Here is a 23371-nt window from a genome sequence, read left to right on the forward strand (position 1 = left end):
GTGGAAAGTTTATGATCTCATTCTGCAGAGCCAGGGACAATTTCAGTATAAACTCCTATAAATCGTCTGTATATATCCTACAGTTTTAGTAGCGGCCAAGCAATATGTAAAACCACAAGAACCGGTTACTCGGGTAGGGGAGAGAATGCGATATGGCATCTACCCATTTCTGTGTAATTGAAAGCTTCTGTGAGGTAAATCCTTTCCACAGCTTGTTTTGTGATTATTCCAGCCACAGTTTAATACAGCCTCAACTCTGTTTTGTGACCCCACCCCCCCAACAGTTTCAGCAATTGCCCCGCTGAAATTTGACAGCAGAAAACAAACCAATTTTCAGCAGAAAATGAAGCAAAATTGGTCAGTAAGTCACTAAAAAGATGAAATGTGCCTAATTCAGAACATCCAGGGAAAATAACAGCAAACTGAAAAGTGAATTTTTAGCAGAGCTGACCAATGCAGCGTAATGAAAAACCCCAGCAAGCGGATAGACTCTTCGTAATGCCTCTCTGGATACGGAGAAGACATGAGATTACCCGCTAGTGCTCCATACAGTTGTTCCTTAGGTGGAAACCACAAGATAATGGTCTCCCATGGGTTTAGATCCAGGGGTGGGCTTCAAACATTTTAGCAAAGGGTTTCCTGCCTGGTTGCTGGGTGGGCGTGGCCATGGTGGGCGTGGCCTAGTTGGCCTCCTGCGCCACAGCGGGGAGGGGCATTTTTGCTCTCCCCAGGCTCCGGAGGCTCTCTAGAAGCTAGAAACAGACCCATTTCCAGCCTTCCCAAACTTCCGGGAGGCCCATTTTTCATCCTCCCCGAACCTCTGCACAAGCCCTGCACTTACCTGCATCCAAAACGGGGAGCATGAGGATTCCTGGGAGGGGCAGGGTGGGGTGGGTGGGACCAGCCAGCAGTGGGATTTGGGGGTTCTCCAAACTGCACAGAATCTTATTTAGAGGCTCCCCTGAACCTCTGCAAACCCCCACCCCTGTTTAGATCTCTGGGAGACAAGGGAATAGCCATCTTGCTCAAACTACAGTTAGTCTTTTAAGGACACTAGGTTTGCATATTGCTTTTACTAATTACTTTCAGAAATTGCTTGTTATCTGCTTTTCAGCTATTAGAAATCTTTGAATTAACAAGTTTTATAGCGTCAGGTGAGTTTCCTCCAATCATTAGTGAAACAAGTTTTAAATACACATTTGACTTTTTTTAAAAAAGAAGCAGCAAAGGGATGATTAAAACTTTGATTTTGGAAAGTAACGAACAGACTAAGGATCCAGATAAATTTGACGAAAAAAAGATTTTGGAATTAATTGTGATAACCCTTCCTACGGGAAAGTGCCTTTGCTTTGAATTCATTTTTTTTAAATCACAGGATGGGACTTTGAAGATTAGATACAAAAGGGAACTAGAAAGAACTAAAGTTTACAATTAAAGGAAAAGAACATTTATATTTGACTTACTAATACAGAATGGAAAAAAAATTGAAACATTGGACACATTGAATGATATTTTTGAACAATGAGCTGAAAAGTTAATTTTAAGCATGTCTGCCTCTGCAGATAAATTATGTTTAAAAGGTTTTATGAAAGAAAAGTACATTTTACCAGACTTACAGTTAATTTAAAAATATATGACATTGGACATACAAAAGAAACTGATTGGTGTTTTAATAATTAGCAGGGATGTAGAAATCACAAATGAACAGAGTGACTTGGGTAATTTTCCTACATTGGATTTATAAAAGAAGCTTGTTGAATTTTTTGTAATTTTGTGAGAAGAGATGAAGAAAAAAATGAAAAGAAAATAATTTGGACATCATTTGAAGGGATTAAAGATCAAGATTATTAAAAGTAAAAGGAAGGAATGTAAAGTTGGTTTATTTGACCAAGGTTAAAATAAACAGCTTGCCTCCAGAAGTGGTAAATGCTCCATCACTGGAGGTTTTTAAGAAGAGATCAGACAACCATTTGTTCAAAATGGCGTAGGGTTTCCTGCTTGAACAGGAGGTTGATCTAGATTCTAGAAAATCCCTTCCAACTGTTATTCTGTTTTTTGAAGCCAAGATTGGAAATGGCGGTTTGATAATGGATTCTTCTAGAAAGCCTCTGTTCCACATCCTCTTCTACCAGATGGATCCTGAATTTTTCATCACCTCCGAGTATCAGTCCTTCTGGGAGATAAGAATCTCTATTCCTTGAAGTCTTCCTTGCAGCTTTCCTAGGCTATTAAACCCATGACCTCTGCTTGCTTTGTACAGGAAGGGAAGTCCGTGGCTTTTCCACTTCCACAAGTGATATCTAGGGAATTCTGGGAGTTGAAATCCACCCATCTTCAAGTTGACAAGGTTGAGAAACTCTGTTCCACTGTAGTGGCCACAAGCCTCTTTCCACCTTCAATAAGCCTTAAAGAAATCTCTAGAGATAACCACATACCCTTGGAAGTTGAATGTAGGTATATCTGTCATTCTGGGAAATTTCACCTGATATTTTGAGGTCTTAATACCCTGTTTCCCCAAAAATACACCCTACCCTGAAAGTAAGTCTTAGCTTGATTTTTACATGTGCACCCAATATAAGCCCTACTCCCCAAAAATAAGCCCTAATTAAGATCCCACCCACTCCAGAGTGCATGGGTAAAAATTAAGCTAGGGTGGGGATGTGGGGGTGGAGCTGCCCTACTGTTTACCTTTGGACAGTTGTAGCGAGGCCTCACACACCTCAATACCTGCCTTGCTGGCCCATTTCTTCTGCAGCCGGCAAGGCTGGCAAGGCTTTCCTGAAAGCCTCTGTATCTCATAACAAAGCTCAGGATCGATCCAGAGCTCTGTTATCGGCTGCAGAGGCCTTCAGGAAAGCCTTACCGGCCGCAGAAGAAGAACTTCCTGAAGGCCTCTGACAGCGAAAAGGAGGCTACGGGCAATGCGCACAAGTGAGGTTAGTCAGTGGGTGACATCCCCCCAAAGTAAGACCTGGTGCCTTCTTTTTGGTGGCAAAAAAATTATAAGACAAGGTCTTATTTTTGGGGAAACACGATATGAAAGTAATTACTTTCTCCTCTTGTGTTTTCCTTCCACTTTGTCTGGAGAGGGGTCTCATTTCCTCTCCAGCAAGTTGTGATTGTGATTTTAAAGAGCTGGGTGACAAGGTAGAAATTCAACCAATGCAATTTTTGGGGGGTGAGTACAGATATTGAATATTGGGTAGTCATACAACTATGAGGTGTTCTCTTTTGTTAAAGTCAACTTGTGAAGAAAAGCAAAATAAGGAAAAGGAAAGGGGAAAAAAGCTTTACTGACATACATATTTTTGTATGGTGCGTAGTCTTCCCGCTCTGAAGAACAAACACTGGGCATTTGTCAAAAATGATATTTTTGGACCTTTTACACTCAAATTGGCCATTGTTCAATGAAGATTCTTCCTTAATCCTGAAAAAATAAATCTGTCCAAGGAAGGCACTTTTTCGCATGAATTTTCAACATTTATTGGAACAGAGGGACATGTGACAGTTTCTAGAAGACAGTAGATTTAGTATCTTTCCATTATAAGTATCTTTCTGCATTCTATCTGTAAGACAGTACTGTTTTATGTCTAAGGATATTTACCCATGTAGTATGACTGTATTACTATTATCATTTTTTTCCTACTAACTTCTCTTATTGGTATAATTATTATGATTATTATTACTTTGTTGTTTTGTATGTACTTTGAGAGCTTCTTCACCAGAGACAATTTCCTTCTGTATCTAATCACATTTGGCCAAATACAGTTCTGTTCTGTTCTGTTCCTTTCCATTCCATTCCACCTGCTCTGTTCTGTTCCATCCCATTCCACCTGTTCTGTTCTGTCCCATTCCATTCCATTCTATCCCATTCCACCTGTTCTGTTCCGTTCCATCCCATTCCACCTGTTCTGTTCTGTTCTGTTCTGTCCCGTTCTATCCCATCCCATTCTACCTATTCTGTTCCGTTTAGTTCTGTTCTATTATCTAGAGCATGGCGCAGTGCATTGATGAGGCTAATCCATGCAACTCCAAAGTTATTCAGAGCAATTATAAAGTATAACATCTCTACCTCTCTACTAGCTTGCACCCCATACCATCACTAGCTTTCCCCCACATAATGTGGGATATCTATGCAATAAAAGATGCTGTAGATTTGAGAGGCGCAATTTAGATTTTTATCTCTCGCCATTGCTCTTAAGATTAGTCTCTTCACATCTCATTGAATTTGACATAAGCTTTTGAGTGTTATGTTCTGCTACAGAGAATGCTTCAAGGAGCTACAGGCAATCATCCATGAATTTGCTGGGAAGATTGCTCAGCTATGAAGTTGGTGCTCTGTACGTATTAAAATGGCTTGAAGTAAAAAAAAAAAAACATCAGCAAACACTCCCAAATAGTCCATATAGACTCAGTTTGCAACCTCAGAATATTTAAGTAATCCTTCCAACCTGAGATCCTTTGCAAATGTATTCATTTATTTAATTTCTATAGCTGCCTATCTCAATCCATGAGTCTGGGCAGCTTACAATTTAAAAAAAAAAACAATTAAAAATGCTAAAACATGTTTAAAACACTAAAGGCATCTGGTTTAAATGTACATAGGAGGAAGACGCTTGGCCAGTTAGCAATATAAGCAGTCCTCGACTTATGACTGCAATGAAGCCCAACATTTCAGCTGCTAAGCAAGACAGCTGTTAAGTAAGTTTTACCACCATTTTCCGACCTTTCTGGCCACTGTTGTTGAGTGAATCACTGCAGGTTTTAAGTTACTCATGTGGGTGTTAAGTGAATCTGGTTTCCCGACTGACTTTGCTTGTCAGGATTGTGTCCCGCCAGCGGCCGGCAGAGCTGCCAGCAGAATCGGGCAGTGAGGAGGTTGGGGAGGAACATGGGCCAGTCCTGGAGTCTGGGGAAGACTATGACGAGGGCTCTGCGTCGGAGGCAGAGATGGGGCCAGGGCCGTCTGACAATTATCAGCTGCCTTTGGAGTCGGAGATCTGTGGGGCAGAAGAACAGCTGGAGCCCGTTCCCAGTGTGCGCATGCACAGAGCTGTCAGGAGAAGGGAACAGTTAAGGAACAAGGGTTGACTTGGAAGTAAAGCCCTCGTCAGAGCCTTCCCCAGACTCCAGGACTGGCCCATGTTCCTCCCCAACCTCCTCACTGTCCAAATCTGCCTGCTCTGCTGGCGGGCCACAACAAAATGTAAACTCCCCTTTGGGGGTAGGAAAGTACATGATCCTAGACTCAAGTTTGGTCAGAAAACTCTGGGGCTTCAGATATGATCAAACTATAATTCTTAGCAGTAGCTGTAAGCGTTGGGTCTGCTAGCAGTCATAATGTTACGAAATCTGGCAGCATCCTTACTTTTGATTTAGACCCCAAAGGGATAACACTGGTTCTTTGAAGCCAAGCACCTGATGCAGAATTCGTCTCGTGTGTAACATGTTCCAGATGCTTTCTCCACCATCTTTTTAAGACTGCCCCATATAAAGCTTTTTAGACTCACTTGCCTAGATTTAAGCAGGCTATGAATAAACAATGCTGGCATTTCAGCAAATCGGTTCGTTTTACTAAAACAAGGTATAAACCATGTTCTTCTATGGGTATGCCCTGAGAATCTTGCTTTGGTAAACCAGTTTCCTAAGTAATGGTTTTAACAATCCAGATAACAGATAATCAGAGTTGGAAGGGACCTTGTAGGTCATCTAGTCCAACCCCCTGGCCAAGCGGGAGACCCTACACCATTTCTGAAAAATGATAGTCCAATCTCTTCTTGAAAGTCTCAAGTGATGGTGCTCCCACAACTTCCGAAGGCAACTTCTGTTTCATGGGTTGATTGTTCTCACTGTCAGAAAGTTTCTCCTTATTCCCAGGTTGAATCTCTCCTTCTTCACTTTCCATCCATTACTCCTTGTCTGGCTTTTGGGTGCTTTGGAGCAAGGGTCTTCAAACTTGGCAAATTTAAGACTTGTGGACTTCAACTCCCAGAATTCCTGAGCTCACATGACTGGAGGAGGAATTCTGGGAGTTGAAGTCCACAAGCCTAAAAGCTGTCAAGTTTGAAGACCCCTGCTTTGGAGAATAGCTTGACCCCCTCCTCTCTGTGGCAGCCCCTCAAATATTGGAACACTGCTATCCTGTCTCCCCTGGTCCTTCTCTTCTCTAGACTAGCCTTGCCCAGTTCCTGCAACCGTTCTTCATATGTTTTCGTCTCCAGTTCCCTAATCATCCTGGTTGCTCTTCTTTATACTTTTTCTAGAGTCTCAACATCTTTTTTATAATGTCTAAATCCGTCTAAAGTCCTGGTTTTACACAGAATGCCCCTGTTTGTGGGAAGCTTTTAAACAACTTTTCTGGTAAGATTCATCAAACCAGAATATTTATTCTCAAGTTCAGTGCAAAAGGAGGAAATGCTTAAATTTAAAGCTTTTCGTGGAACAATTCAAAGTTTCAAACTCGAGTCTGGGTCAGTCACAGGGAGGAAAGGAACGGACCCAGACTGGAGTTTACTACATTATTCTGGGACACATAGCAACAGCACTGATATACCACTTTACAGTGCTTCACAGCCCTCTCTAAGTGGTTTACAGAGTCAGCCTCTTGCCCCCAACAATCTGAGTCCTCATTTTACCCATCTCGGAAGGATGAGCCTGGTGGGATTTGAACTGCCAAATTGCAGGCAACGGGCAGTCAGCAGAAGTAACCTGCTGTACTGCACTCTAACCACTGTGCCACTGCCGTACTGCACTCTAACCACTGTGCCACCGAGGCACAGCGCATATATTTATTTTCATTCTCAAATGAAAGTTTCTTCGAAGCACAGCGTTCGTTCTGAACTAAGCATCGAGCCCCAGAAATTAGCAATCTTTTGCTTCCTCTGAATAATATTTTCCAAATGTTTAAAAGAAAATTAGGCATCGATAAATCTCTATGGCACAAGGAACTGTTTCCGAGTTTTAATCCTGGTCTGCAGAGCACTGAATAGCCAAAGTTTATAAAATTTAATAGGTGAAGGAAACCTTTTCCGGTTCTGAAATCTTGGGGAAAGTGTTATGGGCTGATATAAAACATTTACTTGCTTTGTGATTTAAAAAGAACCATGAAAGACAAAAAGATAAAGAATGCTCTTTTAGAATATAGTAATTTAGTCAATTTACCAGTCAGTTTACCATTCAATGACTACTTCAGCTTCAACTGCAACAATACAAGAGCACACAACAGATACAAACTCATGGGACACATCCATAGCCAAGAGTCATAAATCATGCTCTCCAGTTAGAATTGTGCATGGCAGAAACTTCAGTCACCTAGTTACTATCTTTAAAAAACTATTTATGGAATTCACTTTTGATTTCCAAGCTTCCGCACTGCTCTTTCAAACCCCTTTCCCCCCCTCCCTTTCTGTTGGCAACTCTAAAAAGACCATATAAATATTTTATCAGTTGACATTCGGCTCCCCCCACTTCTTGAAGGTGACCTGTACAACACAAAAAGAAAACAAATTTATTGCAGGAATAGGACTTAGAGTTGCGAAACACACACACCCCCCCCCGGTCTTGGTTGGATTTTCTGCATGGAACCTCGTCACAAGGCAATTGGCTTGGACGTTCCTACTCTTTACCCAAGATGCCTCTGATAAGGGGTAGCCCTTGCACTTGATCAAATATTGGAGTTGTCTCCTGTGCCACCTCGAATTGAGGATTTGCTGCACCTCATAATGGGTTTGGCCTCCTATGACCACGGGGTCTGGGGGCTCACAAGGTGGGGGGCTCAGGGTCGACACCGAGCCAATACAGTGACTCAGTGGTGGGATTCAACCGGTGCAACAACTGGTTTGGTGAGCACGTGTGCACACTGCGTTTCAAAACTGCCCATTTTTCAGCTCTAAAGCTTACCTTCTACTGCAGCCCCGGTGAGTAAAACAGCTGAGGCACGGCAAAACACTGTGCTCACGAATCAGCTAAGCTGCAAAACACGGAAACAAAGGACAGACTAGCGCAAGGGCGGGTGGGCAGGGCCAACTGGTCGCTGGAACTACCGGTTCGCTCGAACCGGTCCAAATCCCACCCCTGCAGTAACACCCCGGCTGAATCCCACCCCTGCAGTAACTCCTCAAATTACAAGCACAATTTCTGTTGCTAAGGGAGAGATTTGTTGTGAGTTTTGCTCCATTTCCAGACCTTTCCTTGCCAAATTGTTAAGGGAATCACTGCAGGTGTTCAGTGAGTAACATGGTTGTTAAATGAACCCGGTACACTGCAACCATCCTAAATAGGAGCCAGTGGGCAAACGTCTGAATTTTGATCACAGGACTCATGCAAGAGTTGTAAGTGTTGGTCATACGTTCACTTTTTTTTTTTTTAGTGCTGTTGTAATTTTGAAGGATCCTTAAACGAATTGTTGTAAGCTAAGGATTACCTGTATACAAATTGGTAACGTATTGGAAAATGAATTTTCTACCCTGTGCATGTGGGTCAGATTTCCTTTCTTGTTTTTTTTTTCCTTTCCTGTGCAGACGATGGAAATGCTTAAGGCAAAGGTGACTAGGACACTAATGTAAGTGTAAGCATGAACTTCTGCACCGTGTGGTGGAGTTTCTGTGTGCTTCTGGCAAATAGAAAAAACTTTTGCATGGCTTCCGCTGTGGTTTTGTGGCCCGAGCAGCATGCTTGATACTTCGTGTGGCTCCACCGATGTTCGTTTTCCCAAGGTCGTACTAAAAGTTGTCGTTTGTGTGTTTGTTAAAGTGCTCTGCAACCCTTTGTGTTAGCACAGCATAGGTAGCTTAATTTTTGTCCCCATCTAGCGCTCTCTCTCCCTCTCTCTCTCTTTCTTTCTTTCTTCTTTCTTTCTCTTCCTTCCTTCCTTCCTTTATTTATTGCAACAGCTGGAGAGCTTGTTGTTTCTTTCTTTATTGATTAGCCCTTGGGCCTTATCAAAGTGCAGAAGTCCAGAAACAAATTATTACTATAATTTGATAAAAGCAGTTTAAAATGGACTTGGAAGAAAATACGATTTTAAATGGACTTGGAAGAAAATACGATTTTAAATGAAATTGGAATAAAATACAGTCTAAAATTTAATTTAGAAAACAGGTTATCCATCACATAACTAATTTTTCTTCCCCCGTATCTAGCTAAATTAAATTATTTATTGAGTTTAGAAAACGGATTGTCCACCGCGTAAAAGTTAACAGGATAACCGAGTTGGCAGGGACCTTGGAGACCTAATTCTAGTATGACCCCCTGCTCAAGCAGGAACCCCTTATATATTATGCAATTCTTTTTAAAAAGACACCTAATTGTTATAGTAAAACAAAACAACATGATAAAGAAACAGAGGAGGGGAAAAAAGCTTCCCTGTATTAAATTGCTTAGGAAAAAAGATTCTTATTATTCGAGCAACATAAAGAGGAGTTTAAACTATCCACTTCTTATGCTGTAAAAGTCATGGAGATTGGGAGATTGCTTTGCCTATAGCTCCCCCATTTTTTTTATAAAAAAAAAAGCAGATTTTTTTGTTTGTTTAATAATGCATTGAATGCTATATTGATCCTCCAGTGGTAAAGTTTTCCCTGGATTATATTGCTTCGGGCTGTAATTAAAGAGCTGCACATTTGAAGAGTTTATACTCTGTGGTACAAGAAAACAGCACACTTGGGAGACGTTTGTCAGAACTTAGGGGATCCAGAAGCCGGCAGTACGACACTATCTTGAGATGTAATTTGCAGCTCCCTGGAGCTACCAGAAGGAATAGTCTCATAAAACCGTTATTAATGGGTGTCCCCCACTATAATCTGTTATTTATTCATTTGATTCTATCCGCATAACTAGAGGTGGTATTCAGCAGGTTCTGACCAGTTCTGGAGAACCGGTAGTGGAAATTTTCAGTAGTTCGGAGAACCGGCAAATCCCACCTCTGACTGGCCCCGCCCCCATCTATTCTCTGCCTCCCATTGAGTCCCAGCTGATTGGCTGGGTCTTCTTTGGTTGCCCTGCACAGGAGAACGGAGCTGGAAAGCAGGTTAGTGGGGTGGGGAGGGAATGGAGATTTTGCAGTAACCTTCCCCTGCCATGCCCACCAAGCCACACCCCACCAAGCCACGCCCAAAGAACCGGTAGTAAAAACTGGAAGGCAGTGCAGAGTGGTGAGGACAGCAGAAAAGATTATTTGTAGGTCACTCCCTTCTATCCAGGACATGGCATATAAGGGATGCTTGAAGAGGGTCTGCAGGATTGTCTGGGATGCTACACATCCTGTTTACAACCTGTTTTCCTTGCTACCTTCTGGGAGGGGCTTCATGGTATCCAAAACAGAAAACATCTAGATTCAGCCACAGTTTTGTTCCATACAGTATCAGCCTTATGAACCTCTCAGATTACCTCTTTCTGCTACATATTCAAGAGAGGGAGAGAGAGAGAGAGAGAGAGAGAGAGAGAGAGAGAGATTAGATAAATAGATAGATATGATGGATAGATAGATAGATAGATAGATAGATAGATAGATAGATAGATAGATAGGATAGAGAAAGAGAGAGATGAGAGAGAGATGATAAATAAAACTGCTTTTTTCCTTGAAGACGTTTTGCTTCTCATCCCAGAAGCTTCATCAGTTCTGACTGAATGCAGATTTCAAGTCATTCCCCATTGTTCAGTTAGAATGGAAGAAGCTTCTTGGATGAGAAGCGAAACGTTTTCAAGGGAAAACAAAGGACGTCCAGTTGCCTCCTGAAAAAACAAACAAACCCACCTTTGGGACTTCCTGGTGTTAATTTTTATCTAGTGCCAAATTATTGCTGACCATTAGATTCTCATGTACTTATTTATGTATTTGTTGGCTCAAGCAATAAATATTTGACCTGGAAATTACGGTAATCCTGATTTGGGGGGCGTGACAGAAGACCTTATCTTCTGGTTGAGAGGGTTGAGTTTCTAGCAGTAGGAAAGATCTTCAAAAGAACTTGTCTTCTGCTCATCTGAGAAATTGAGCAGGTTCCTTAATCAACATTATCTTAGCCGGATATCTTAGTTAACTAAGGACAGTACCTTTTTAATCATAACAATTTTTTTCCACCCTTCAAACAGTTCTGCCGGGGGGAAAAAAAATAAAGGAAAAAAAAAACAACAGAACCCTCTGAGCTATTAAACAGAAGTTGCAAGATCAAAGAGGTTTTATGCAACCCGTCGCTCTTTTCCCCTGACAATCGTTTATCTTAGATCTAAACATTTCAGGAATTGCTCCAAACCGGCAACAGCAACCTCTTAAATTGTTTCTAATTAATAAGCGAGCCCTGATATTTCTTTTTTAAAAAAAGGTGCACTCCCAGCAGATTAGACGGGTGAGAGATGTTCCTGAAATAAAAGATGAAATGTTAACTGTGGTATTCAAAATTTCCACCTATACAGCAAAGAGTATTTCTGGAGGATGTGTCGAAAAACAACCTACGTGTAGGTAGCTCTCAGGGCATCTTTTTTTTAATCTAGAGATGTAGGAGTATTTTTAAAAATCATTTCCCTATTGGGTGTGAATTCGGGACTGTAGGGTGGGAGGGAAATTCTCGGAATTCAATAAATGAAACCTCAATATAGGATTTGATATTCAGCATGAAGGCAAGAAAACCTCCTACACTTCTTAGCCAGTGCTGTTCAGTCGCTAAGTCGCGTCCAACTCTTCGTGACTCCATGGACTGTAGCACGCCAAGCCGCCTCCGTCCTCCACCGTCTCCCAGAGATAGCCAAAATGTTCGTTGTAACTATGATTAATGATTGATGTCCTATCACTTTGTGGTTGTATGTGTGTACGCTGAGAGCTTAGGCACTGGAAATAAATTCCTTGTGTGTCCAATCACATTTGACCAATAAAGAATTATATCCTATCCAATCCTATCCTAGTTTATTCTATTTTATCTTACATTCTATTCTATTCTATTCTATTCTATTCTATTCTATTCTATTCTATTCTACATTCTATCCTACATTCTATCCTATCCTATCCTATCCTGTCCTATTCTCTATTCTATCCCATCCTATCCTATATTCTATTCTATTCTATTCTATTCTATTCTATTCTATTCTATTCTATTCTATTCTATTCTATTCTATTCTATCTTATCCTATCCTACATTCTATTTTGCATTCTATTCTATTACATTCTATCCTGTTCTCTATTCTATTCTGTTCTATTCTCTATTTTATCCTATCCTATCCTACATTATATTCTGCATTCTATCCTGTCCTATTCTGGCCTATTTTCTATTCTATTCTATTCTCTCTTCTCTTCTCTTCTTATTTTTTCTTTTCTTATTTTATTCTGTCCTGTCCTATCCTATCCTATCCTATATTCTATTCTGTTCTGTTCTAATTCTACTCTACTCCACTCCATTCCGTCAATGACCCTATCTAACCATTCCTTCCTCTGCTGTCCCCTTCTCCTTTTGCCTTCCACCTTTCCCAACTTCTGGGTCTTTTCCAAGGAATTTTCTCTTCTCCTTTGGTGGCCAAAGTCTTTGAGCTTCAGCATCAGTTTCCATCCTTCCACAGAGCAGTTAGGGTTGATTATCTTCAGGATTGACTGATTTGGTCTCCTTGCAGTCCAAAGGACTCTCCAGAGTCTTCCCCAACACCACAGGGAATGCATCAATCCTTCATCACCCAGCCTTCCTTATGGTCCAACTCTCCCAGCCATACATTACTACTGAATAACAGAACAATAGAGTTGGAAGGGACCTTGGAGGTCTTTTACTCCAACCCCTCCTCAAGCAGGAAATCCTGCAGCATTCCAGACAAGTGACTGTCCAGGCTCTTCTTGAATCCTCCAGTGGTGGAGCATCCAGAAGTTCTCAAGGCAAGACGTTCCACTGGCTAACTGTTCTCACTGCTAGGAAATCCCTCCTTAGTTCTAGGTTGCTTCTCTCCTTGAGTACCCTGTTTCCCCAAAAATACACCCTACCCTGAAAGTAAGTCCTAGCTTGATTTTTACATGTGCACCCAATATAAGCCCTACCCCCAAAATAAGCCCTAATGAAGATCCCACCCACTCCAGAGTGGACGGGTAAAAATTAAGCTAGGGTGAGGATGGAGGGGGTGGAGCTGCCCTACTACTTACCTTTGGACAGTTGTAGCCAAGCCTCACACACCCCAACACCTGCCTTGCCGGCCCATTTCTTCTACAGCTGGCAAGGCTTTCCTGAAGGCCTCTGTAGATGATAGCAAAGCTCCAGATCAATCCAGAACTCTGTTATCGGCTGCAGAGGCCTTCAAGAAAGCCTTGCCAGCAGCAGAAGAAGAAGTTCCTGAAGGCCTCTGACAGGAAAAAGGAGGCCGAGGGTGACTCGCGCAAGTGAGGTTAGTCAGTGGATGACAGCCCCTGAAAACAAGATCTGGTGCCTTTTTTGGTGGCAAAATATTTATAAGACAAGAGTCTTATTTGGGGGGGAACTTGATAGTTTCCATCCATTGCTTCTTCTCCTGTCTTCAGGTGTTTTGGAGAATAGCTTGATCCCCCTCTTCTTTGTGGCAGCCCCTCAAATATTGGAACTCTGCTATCATACTGGGGGAAACCCTAGCTTTGACTATACGGATTTTTGTCAGCAATTTGATGTCTCTGCATTTTTATATGCTGTCTAGCCAATGAGGAGGAAACGAATGTGTCAATTCAAGGACCTCAGAGTCTTTTGGACAATGTAAGAGAATGAAAACTCTCTTATATCAGTGATAATGGTTATTATTCGCAGCATGAGGGTGCGCTGCCAAATTGGCAGAAAAATTAATTCGCCTTGGTTAGGAGTTGAGTCGGTTGAGCATGTTATATGGCTCGCAATCCATTCATCATCTTTTCATTCCTTCGCATCAGGTATCTTTCCAGCATCAGACTATCAAAATGGGATTTTATTTTATTTTTAATAGAATTCATGGAATTGAATTCTATGTCGCTTGAAGCTGGTAGAACTCTAGCCTCAAGTTCTTAGCACAAAGCATGCATGACTTAAAATGTTTCTCATCAGGATATCTCTCGTGGTAGTGAATCAGCTTGTGTCTGTTTTGAATTAGACCTACTAGGGTTCATGAGGACTATCGGATAGCAGAATAACAGAGTTGGAAGGTCTTCTAATCCACTGTTAGGATTAGTAGTGAGCCATTTCAGACAGGAATGAGACCATCAAGCAGGAGACCATTTATATTCCTTGCAGGCAGCTGGTCATTTGCATCCTTTTAGAGAGTCCTTGAGGCTGCTTGGAGGTTTATCTATGTCCTCAGGGTCAACCTAAGTAGTGCAAATGGTTCCTATGGTTTGCAGTTTTTTCCCTCTGGAAATCCATTGCTGCTCCCACACCAATCCAAAGGTGTTCATCCCAAATTGTATAGCTGAAAAGTCTGTAGAGATTCTTAGTCATCCAGATCGTGGTTGTCCCAAAGGTGCTTTTTTTTTTTTTTCAGGAGGCAACTGAACTTTCTTGTTTATGTTTTCTTTTGAAGACGTTTCGCTTCTCATCCAAGAAGCTTCTTCAGCTTTGACTGGATGGTAGGGAATGGAAGGATTCCTTGTAGACAGCTGGTCATTTGCATCCTTTTTAGAGTGTCCTTGAAGCACATGCAACCCCCCCCCCCCAACAGCACTTCACCTCCCAATGACCCTCACCTGATGTAACCTCCCCATCACAAGACCCATTGCAAGACTTCCACTGATGACACACACCTGACCCATCACAAGACCCTCGTTGACACACCCACAGAATCCAAATCAACCACACAACCTACCAGAGACAGCACTGACCCTCAATCAACCCACCCAAGCCCTCTGCCAACCAGTGCTTCACCCAATGACCCTCATCTGATTTAACTTCCCCATCACAAGATCCATCAAAAGAGTCACTGATGAACCCACAACCATACCTGAAACCCTTATAAACAGAAGAACAACCACATCCCCTAAACTCTACTGAAGATATTACTTAGCCTGGCTCTCCACAAGCAATCCCATCAACAGACACTTTGACCCACAACCAGCCTATGAGCCCCTCAGAATCCACATCAACCACACAACCTACCAGAGACAGCACCGACCCTCAACCAACCCACCCAAGCCCCCTTACCATCCATTCATCCTGATCTGGTGGAACCTCCCTATCACAAGAACCTCACCTGATCCGCCCCACCTGTGATGACCCATGGTGTGGCACAAAGACAACCCAGCCAGATAATAAGTAGGGGTCCCTTTATTAGTTCCAACTTTGCCCCCAATTTTCCGGTTACCTTCCGGTTTGGAGAAAAACTCTCCCAAGAACCTGCAACAGCCTTTGGCTGCAGATATTCCAGTCCAAAACATTGTAAACAGAAAACTTAAAACTATAAATCTGACAAAGCAAGGTAAGGCAATAAATCCGGCAGGGCACGATAAGACAATGATCTTCAAACTTGGCAAGTTTAAGACTTGTGGACTTCAACTCCCAGAATTCCTGAGCTAATATTACTGGAGGAGGAATTCTGGGAGTTGAAGTCCACAAGTCTTAAAGTTGTCAAGTTTGAAGACCCCTGCGATAAGGAGTTCCAGAAGTGAAGTAAATCAAACCAGTTAGGAGGATTCCAGGAATGCAGATAACAGCAACCAACATTTAGATACTCAATATTTGTTCCCAGGAGATGCCCCTCCCAATTGCCTCTCTTTTGAACCCCTTCCCCATGTGTGCCTTGTGAAGGGAATCAGGGCCCTTTCCTCCCTCTTAAGTCATGCAACCCACGTTGCTCTCTTCTCCGTTCTTCCCTGCATGCCCTAGGATGAAGAGGGGGTGGGCCTGGGTCTTCCTCTGAACCCCCTCTCCCTTGTTCTACCTCTTCCCTGCTCTGCCCAGCCTGACTTTGCCCTTCCCCAGTTTCCTCCACAGCCAATGGAGCCTCTCCCCCGCTCCCTGACAGCTGTTCATCTTCCTCCTCTGAGTCAGACTCTGACAGGGGCATGACACCACCTCTGAAGACCTTACAAGCAGAAGAACACCAACCCTGAATCCGCTAAACTCTGCTGAAGATGTTACCTAGCCAGGTAACAAAATGTTCAGAAACCAATCCACAAGCTCGGAGAACGAACCTCCACCCTCAAATCTACAATTCCCCAATTTCCAGAGTGAGGCACGCACGATTTCTAACAGTTCTTTTTTCTATCACTTTAGAACCATCCGTTCTGTTCACACGCACACATGAAACACCTCCAGTTATATCTGCCAAAGACACGAAATAGTTTGACAGTGACCTTTTTCATCGTTGTTGTTGACGCCTCGGAAACTTGCCGCATACCTGATGCCAGAAAGCTCCCACCCCCCGCGATGCTCGGTTTGCATCTCCGGATTCGCACCACGCCACACGCACATTTCAAAGGAGCATCAGGGTTGCCATTTATAGGAAACGCGATGCGCTAATTGCCTGTCAGTGAGTATATTAAGCCGAGAAGCTAAGATGCTAAAATTGACTTTGGAGGGCTGTAAAAGTTTATAGCCTCATCTGGGCCAGGAAAGTTTCCACATAGAGAATCTCACTTTTGCTTCTTTCTGTGAAAGCAGTTTAAATTGGACTGATTCCTCATTTATAGTACATTGCCACTTCTTCCCTGCTTGCATTTAATAATAGTGGTCGTTCTCAACATACGAACAACAATTGAGCCTCAATATTTATGTTGCCAAGTGAGATGTTGGCTAAGTGAGTTTTGGGGCCTGTTTTAGGACTTTCCCTCGCCACGATCGTGAAGTGAATCCCTGCTGTTCTTCAATCCGTCACACGGTCGTTAAGTGAATCTGGCTTCCCCATTGACTTTGCTTGTCCAAAGGATGAGAAAAGGGGGGATCACGTGATTTCTCCCTGGGACATGGCAACCGTCATAAATGTGAGTCAGTTGCCAAGCATCCAAAATGTAAATCGTAAGGCCGCACTTGGAATACTGCATCCAGTTTTGGTCACCAGAATATAAGAAAAGATGTTGAGACTCGGAAAGAGTGCAGAGAAGAGCAACAAAGAGGACTAGGGGACTGGAGGCTAAAACAGGAACTAGTTCCGTGATGGCGAACCTATGGCACGCGTGCCACAGGTGGCACGCAGAGCCATTTGTGCCGGCACGCGAGCTGCAGGCAAAACTACCTCACTGCGCATGCGCGCGCCTCACAGCTGATTTTTCGGCTGGTTTGAGGTCTTTGTCGGCATCCCAGAGGCTTCAAAAAAGCTTCTGCAGGCTTTGCAGGATGAATAATAGGCCCATTTCATCACTTCCTGTAATACCAGAAGTGACGAAACGGGCCTATTATTCATCCTGCAAAGCCTGCAGAAGCTTTTTCAAGCCTCTGGGAGGCCGAAAAAGGCCTCAAACCATCCGAAAAATCAACTGTGAGGTGTAGTGCAGGTAAGGGGGTGGTGGCGGGGGGTGTTGCACGCACATGCGCAGGGGGCATGGGGGAGCACGCACATTGTCTTCTGGGTGCTGGCACATGAGCGGAAGCGCGTGCACAATTTTTGGCACAGGAGCCCAAAAAGGTTAACCACCACTGGTCTAGTTTGATGAAAAGAAGGACTAGGGTTGGCAATGATAGCAGTGTTCCAATATCTCAGGGGCTGCCCCAAAGAAGAGGGAGTCAAGCTATTCTACAAAGCACCTGAAGGCAGGACAAGAAGCCATGGATGGAAACAAATCAAAGGCAGAAGCAACCTAGAACTAAGGAGAAATTTCCTGACAGTGAAAACAATTAATCAGTGGAACAACTTGCCTTCAGAAGTGGAGGTTTTTAAGAAGAGATTGGACAATCATTTGTCTGAAGTGGTGTAGGATTTCCTGCCTAAGCAGGGGGTTGGAGTAGAAGACCTCCAAGGTCCCTTCCAACTCTGTTATTCTATTCTAAATCACGTGACCCTGGGGAGGCTGCAACAGTCATTAAGTGTGAAAAATGGTCACAAGTCCCTTTTCTCGATGCCATTGTAACTTCAAACGGCAAAAAAAATTATAAGGCAGGGTCTTATTTTCGGGGAAACACAGTAGTCCTTGACTTACAACAGTTTGTTTAGTGGCCATTCGAAGTCACAACAGGATTGAAAAAAGGCACTTATGACTTATTGCTGAAGGATGCAACAAAAGTGACTAAAAACGTTGAAAATGTAAGTAGTCTTTGTTTAGCAACCATTTAGAGTTACGTCAACAGCACTAAAAAAGAGTGACTTATGTCTGGTCCTCACCCTTATGACCATCACAGCAGCTCCAGGATCACCAGTGATCCAAATTTGGACCCACACTTGTGACCTTTGTGGAATGACAAGAGTTGTAGGAATCCCGGGAGCATGCGACCGCCATTTGCAATCTTCCCAGCCGGCTTCCAACACGCATTCAAATGTAAATCACGTGAAGCTGCAATGGTTGTAAGTGTGAAAAATGACCATAAATCACTTTTTTACAGTGCCGTTATAACTTTGCACCGTCCCTGAGCAAACTGTCGTAAGTCAAGGAATGCCCCATAAATTCTGCTGAGGTCTAGAATTCTCTGGATTCTGCAGGGATAGCAGAGAAAGTTTTTTTTTAAAAAAAAAAAACTGCGAATAAAAGAGAGAGAATTCCTGAAATATGCAGAGGGGTCAGCTGAGAACATCAGATATCAGCCACGATGAGTCATTAATCAAATGGAAAAAAGGAGAAATGAGAAGAAGAAGCAAAATGGAATTAACCTCCAAAGGCTGGGACAAAAATAGGCTGGTGTGAACTAGGACACAAGAGATTTAAACAACAACAACTCTGAGATAACAATCAAGACAAAAGAACAGAGGTGTGAAAATACCAGTCAGGGTTTTGGTATTTGAAAGCCAGACAACCGGTCCAGGATCAAACTTAGAAACTTGTTTAATAATGAAGTGTTTAGATTCCAGATCTGAGACCGTGATGGGAATTGGCGCCATTTGAAATGTTTCTAAGTGGAGACCATGGAAGACCCCAGAGATTCTAGCTATGAAAGGAGCAATAAAGTAAGGGGTGCTTGGTGCTCTCAGAGCTTGGTTGTTTTCTTGCAGACGTTTCATGACCCAACTATGCCTGGAATGCACTACCTGACTCTGTTGTTACATCCTCTAACCCCCACTCCTTTAACCTCAAACTATCCACTATTGACCTCACCCCATTCCTAAGGGGTCCGTGTAAGGGGTGTGCATAAGCGCACCATCATGCCTACCGTCGCTGGCCTATTATTCATACTTATTTCCTGTATTCTTACTCATGCTTATACTTGTACCTGTTATCTTGTAAGCGATTGACAAATAAATAAATAAAATCAATAAATAAAATAAACTAGGTAATATCATCAGTGCTAGAAGGGAGTAGAGTTTGTGGCGAGGAGGAGGAGGAGGAGGAGGAGGAGGAGTGGGGCCAGTTGGTAACAGTATTTAGGGTTCCACCAAAAGAAACAATTGCAAATACTCTAATTTTTGGGAGATAATATCTTGCAGGACTCTTAAGTCCCCATTCCAGTAACAACCAGTTGTGTGTCATCACACCCATAAATATTTACACACAGTCTATTGTTTCCCCTGCCCACCAATTTAAAGCCTCTGTGATATATTATTGTAGAGAGAAGGTTCCCCTGCCACGCCCACCAAGCCACACCCACAGAACCGGTAGTAAAAGAAATTGAATCCCACCACTGGAACACAGATACCAAAACATCACCCTGCCAGCCACACACAGATGAGCATAGGTTAATTCCAAGATTAACAACAGAGCAACCATCAAATACACACTATCCCACACTATCCCAATCAAGGACTTGCCAAACAAGCCAAGAGTAAACCAGCCCAGCCAAAGAACATCTAAGACCACCTCCCACCAACATTGATAGGACAAACCACTACAGTATAATGTAAACTGAGTGCGAACCAGCGCTGATGATGTTACCTAGCTGGGTAATGAAACGTCTACAAGAAAACAACCAAGCTCAGAAGGCACCAAGGACCCCACATTTCCAACCCTGAGCTACAAATATTCTTCTTTATTGGAATTTAATGTTGTGTTCTATAAACTGGGCAATGTTTAGATGATGGTCATACCTCTTAACATTGCCCAGTTTATAGAACACAACATTAGATTCCCCCTTAAGCCAGCATGTTTCCAAGTTTGAAAAGGGAAACTATAGATCTGTTTACAGGCAGGTCTATCTATGTAAACATGTTCTCTAATTTCTTTTGCTTCTTGGGGACATTTCAAGTTATTTATTTAACTACCCGTCTCGGTTCTTGAAACACGCTTGATCTGTTTAATTGAAGCCCAAAGCTGCATCCACACAGCACATTGAACTTGGTTAGTTGTAACCTTGGTTTGTTTCTTGGGAGGCTTAGTGTTTTATGCCCTTAGACTTAGAGCCTTTCTGTCTGTTTTCTAGGCCTTTGATCTTATCTTGGTGTTTTTTTTGTTTAGATTAAAGCAAGCAATTCCAGAATTCTTACTAAGCAATTAAGAGGATTGTGTTGACTCTTAATGCTTCGTTTGTGATCCTCATTATGATTAATTTGCTTTTTAAATTCCTGTCCGTCTGGCTTAAGTTACATAAACCTGTCTCTTTTTTTTCCTCCCCCTCTGAACAAGCGAATGTAATATATATATTTATGCATCTGTTTTGTAATGCAGAGGAAAAGGGGAGGAATTCTGCAAAAGTCTTTCCTTTTTTTAAAAAAAATATATTAAAATGTATTCTCTTCTGTCCAAAAAAATTCACTGAAGTTCTTTCAGCCTTTCTTTCCTGCGACTGACATTTTATATTTCACTGGCCTACAATGCAGAACTTTATATTACATGGTTTAAGGGAGTTTAACAAGCAAGCATGCATTTTGGACAGGGCTGTTTGTAATTTTAAAAGAACATTACTTGCTTTGTGAGAGTTCTAATATATGTGGGGGGGAGGAAGTTCTACCTTGTTTAGGCTGAAATTCTTGCATGCTTCTGCAAAATTTTGCATTTTGCTGTAACTCACAGACAGAATTTGTTTATTAAATTTATATGCTGCCTGTCTGTGTCGAAGCCACTGGGGCAGGGGTGGGATTCAATTTTTTTTAACAACCGTTTCTGTAGGCGTGGCTAGGTGGGCATGGCTAGGTGGGCGTGGCCATGTGACTGAATAGGTGTGGCTTTATTAAATTGCAGCACACACACACTTTTTTTTTGGCCTTCTGGGCCTCAGGGGAGCCTCGGAGGTGGGGGTGTTTTTGCTCCCAGAAGGTGTCATGACCCTGTTGGAATCTGATTCCTAGGGGGAGATTGAGCAGCTGACAGGGAGTGGGAGTATGGCTCGGGTGGCTGTGTAAGAAATGGGGGAAGGGCACAGTCCGGCTGGGCATTTAGAGGAAGACCCAGGCCCACCCCCTCTTCATCCTAGGATATGCAGGGAAGAACGGAGAAGGGAGCAACTTGGGTTACAGGGGAGAAAAAGGCCCTGATTCCCTTCATTAGCTGCAGCTGGGGAAACAGGATAAAAAGGGCGTTTCCACACAGCACCTTGCTGGAAGCAAAGCGTGCATTATCTTTGTTTGTTGAGGGATATCTGGGTACTGGCATCCTCCCAACTGTGTGTGTTTTGTTATCTTTTGGAAGTCTGCAATTCCTTATCCTGCCCTATCTCATTAATTGCTGCGGCGTGGTTTGTGTTCGTGTTTATTTATAATTTATATGTACTTTGAGTTCGGGCTGAATTTCTTCCCTTTAAAGACTGTTCTTGGGAGAGTTTTTTCTCCAGCCGATGATAATTGGACATTGGGGGCCAAGTTGGAGGAATTAAAGGGACTTTACCTACTTTTGTGACTTTTTTGCTTTTGTGCCACGTCCCGGGTCATCACAGAAGGCTTCCCTGGGGCTCAGGAAGGAAAAAAACGGAGTCTGGTGGGGCGCGCAGCCCCCCCCCCCCATGCACTCCATTCTACCTTCCATTCCATATTTTCTTCTCTCCTCTCCTCCACCCTTCCCTGGTGCACCCTATCCCCTTGATTATGGCAGTTGCTAGTGAGCTTCAAAGAAGGTGAAGATAGGCACCTGATACTGCTATTTTGATTTTTTAAAACCCGTTTCCCCTAGATACCTCTTCAGAAGGTTGCTTGACTTCTCCCCAGTGCCAAATGACGTAGAGAAGTGATACCAGGGAGGGGGTGGTTTGATCAGCGGGGATGAGCCGAAAACGTACGGACGCCCCACTATTCCCAAACTAAACCCCTCCAGGAAATGAAGCTTCTGTGCAGGAGCCAAGATGCTCAATTACTTGGGGAGAATCAAAAGTCCAACCTAGGCACCTTCCTTATAATTCATCACAATCACTTTTCCATAGGCTGGGTAAAATTTCATCAATCAAAGCTGCATTTCCGATCCGTGGAAGATATGAATTAAATATAGAAGTGGCAGCCATAAGGTTGGAAAGCCTGATTGCCTAAAATTGAAGAGGCTCGGCATAATTGCACGCTTCTTTTCAACAGACAGTATCTGTAAGCACTATTGAATGTTGTGCCGGAGATGCGGAAATGTGAAATTATAAAAATACAAGCGCCAGTGGCCAAAAACTCATTCTTTGACTCCTTAGTAAACTTTTGGAGAACTTTTGGCGCCATCTGGTGGTAGCAAGTGGTACTGCGGCCTTTATTTGCCATCTGTGGTTGAGATCTTACTTTTAAAGACTTTGTTAGATCACAGAATAAAATACAAAAAATACAAAAGCAAAATAGGAAGACCCATTATACAAGCCTTGGTGGTTATTCTGACCCAAACCTGGTTCCAGGGAAGCAAACATGAGACAAAGGTAACAGCACAACCTTTTAATGATTCTTTACAAATCCTGTTCTTTCACGGGTAAAAGGCTGCTTCAAACCAATTAGCTCCGATAAGAAAGAGCCTTGCCAAGGTTTTGCAAGGCTGCCAAGAACAACAGATAACCTTACTAAACAATAATTCCAACACAAAGAGTCTCCAAACACCAACTCAGATATTCCTAACGTCCACCAGGCTTGAACGTAAAACTTATTTGCCTTCTGCAAAGAACTCCGGTTTCTCAGCTGGCTTTTATCTCCTCAGTGAGGGGCCATTACCTTGCAGCCTTACTCCTGAGTCACCCATGGTGCTGCAGCTGCTCTTTCCTTCGAGCAGCCCTGCACACACATGCACTGGGCACAGGCTCCTCAGGGGCCTCTTCATCACTGCTGCCAGCCTCCACAATCTCCGAAGGCAGCGCTCCACTCCCTGATGGTCCAGGTCCCATCCCTGCATCACACGCAGGCCCCTCATCTGAGTCTTCGATCTCTGAGACCTCAGCCATCCACACCAGTTGCCGGCGAACCACAACAGTGGTATAAGCAGAGGCACAGGTTGAAAAGCATGTGAAGTATTTAG

At 43.0% G+C, this 23371-nt stretch overlaps 1 protein-coding gene across 3 annotated transcripts in view; it reads left to right on the forward strand.

Annotated features, from left to right (window-relative positions):
* LHFPL3 (LHFPL tetraspan subfamily member 3) overlaps positions 1 to 23371 on the forward strand; it is a 180246-nt gene that overhangs the window by 151437 nt on the left and 5438 nt on the right. For 2 of the 3 annotated variants that reach the window (XR_015750035.1, XM_026677243.2), the window contains exon 3: positions 8520 to 8560. The exons of the other annotated variant lie outside the window; for it this stretch is intronic. Coding sequence is in view for 1 of the 2 variants with exons in the window: in XM_026677243.2 (XP_026533028.1) it covers positions 8520 to 8536 (17 nt within the window). In the remaining variant the exon portion in view is untranslated. The remainder of the gene's footprint in view (positions 1 to 8519; positions 8561 to 23371) is intronic. 3 annotated transcript variants of the gene reach the window in all.

The sequence above is a fragment of the Notechis scutatus genome, chromosome 6 (assembly GCF_049901735.1).
Source record: "Notechis scutatus isolate UNSWTSFEM ecotype Mainland chromosome 6, rNotScu1.2, whole genome shotgun sequence".
Classification (NCBI taxonomy): domain Eukaryota; kingdom Metazoa; phylum Chordata; class Lepidosauria; order Squamata; family Elapidae; genus Notechis; species Notechis scutatus.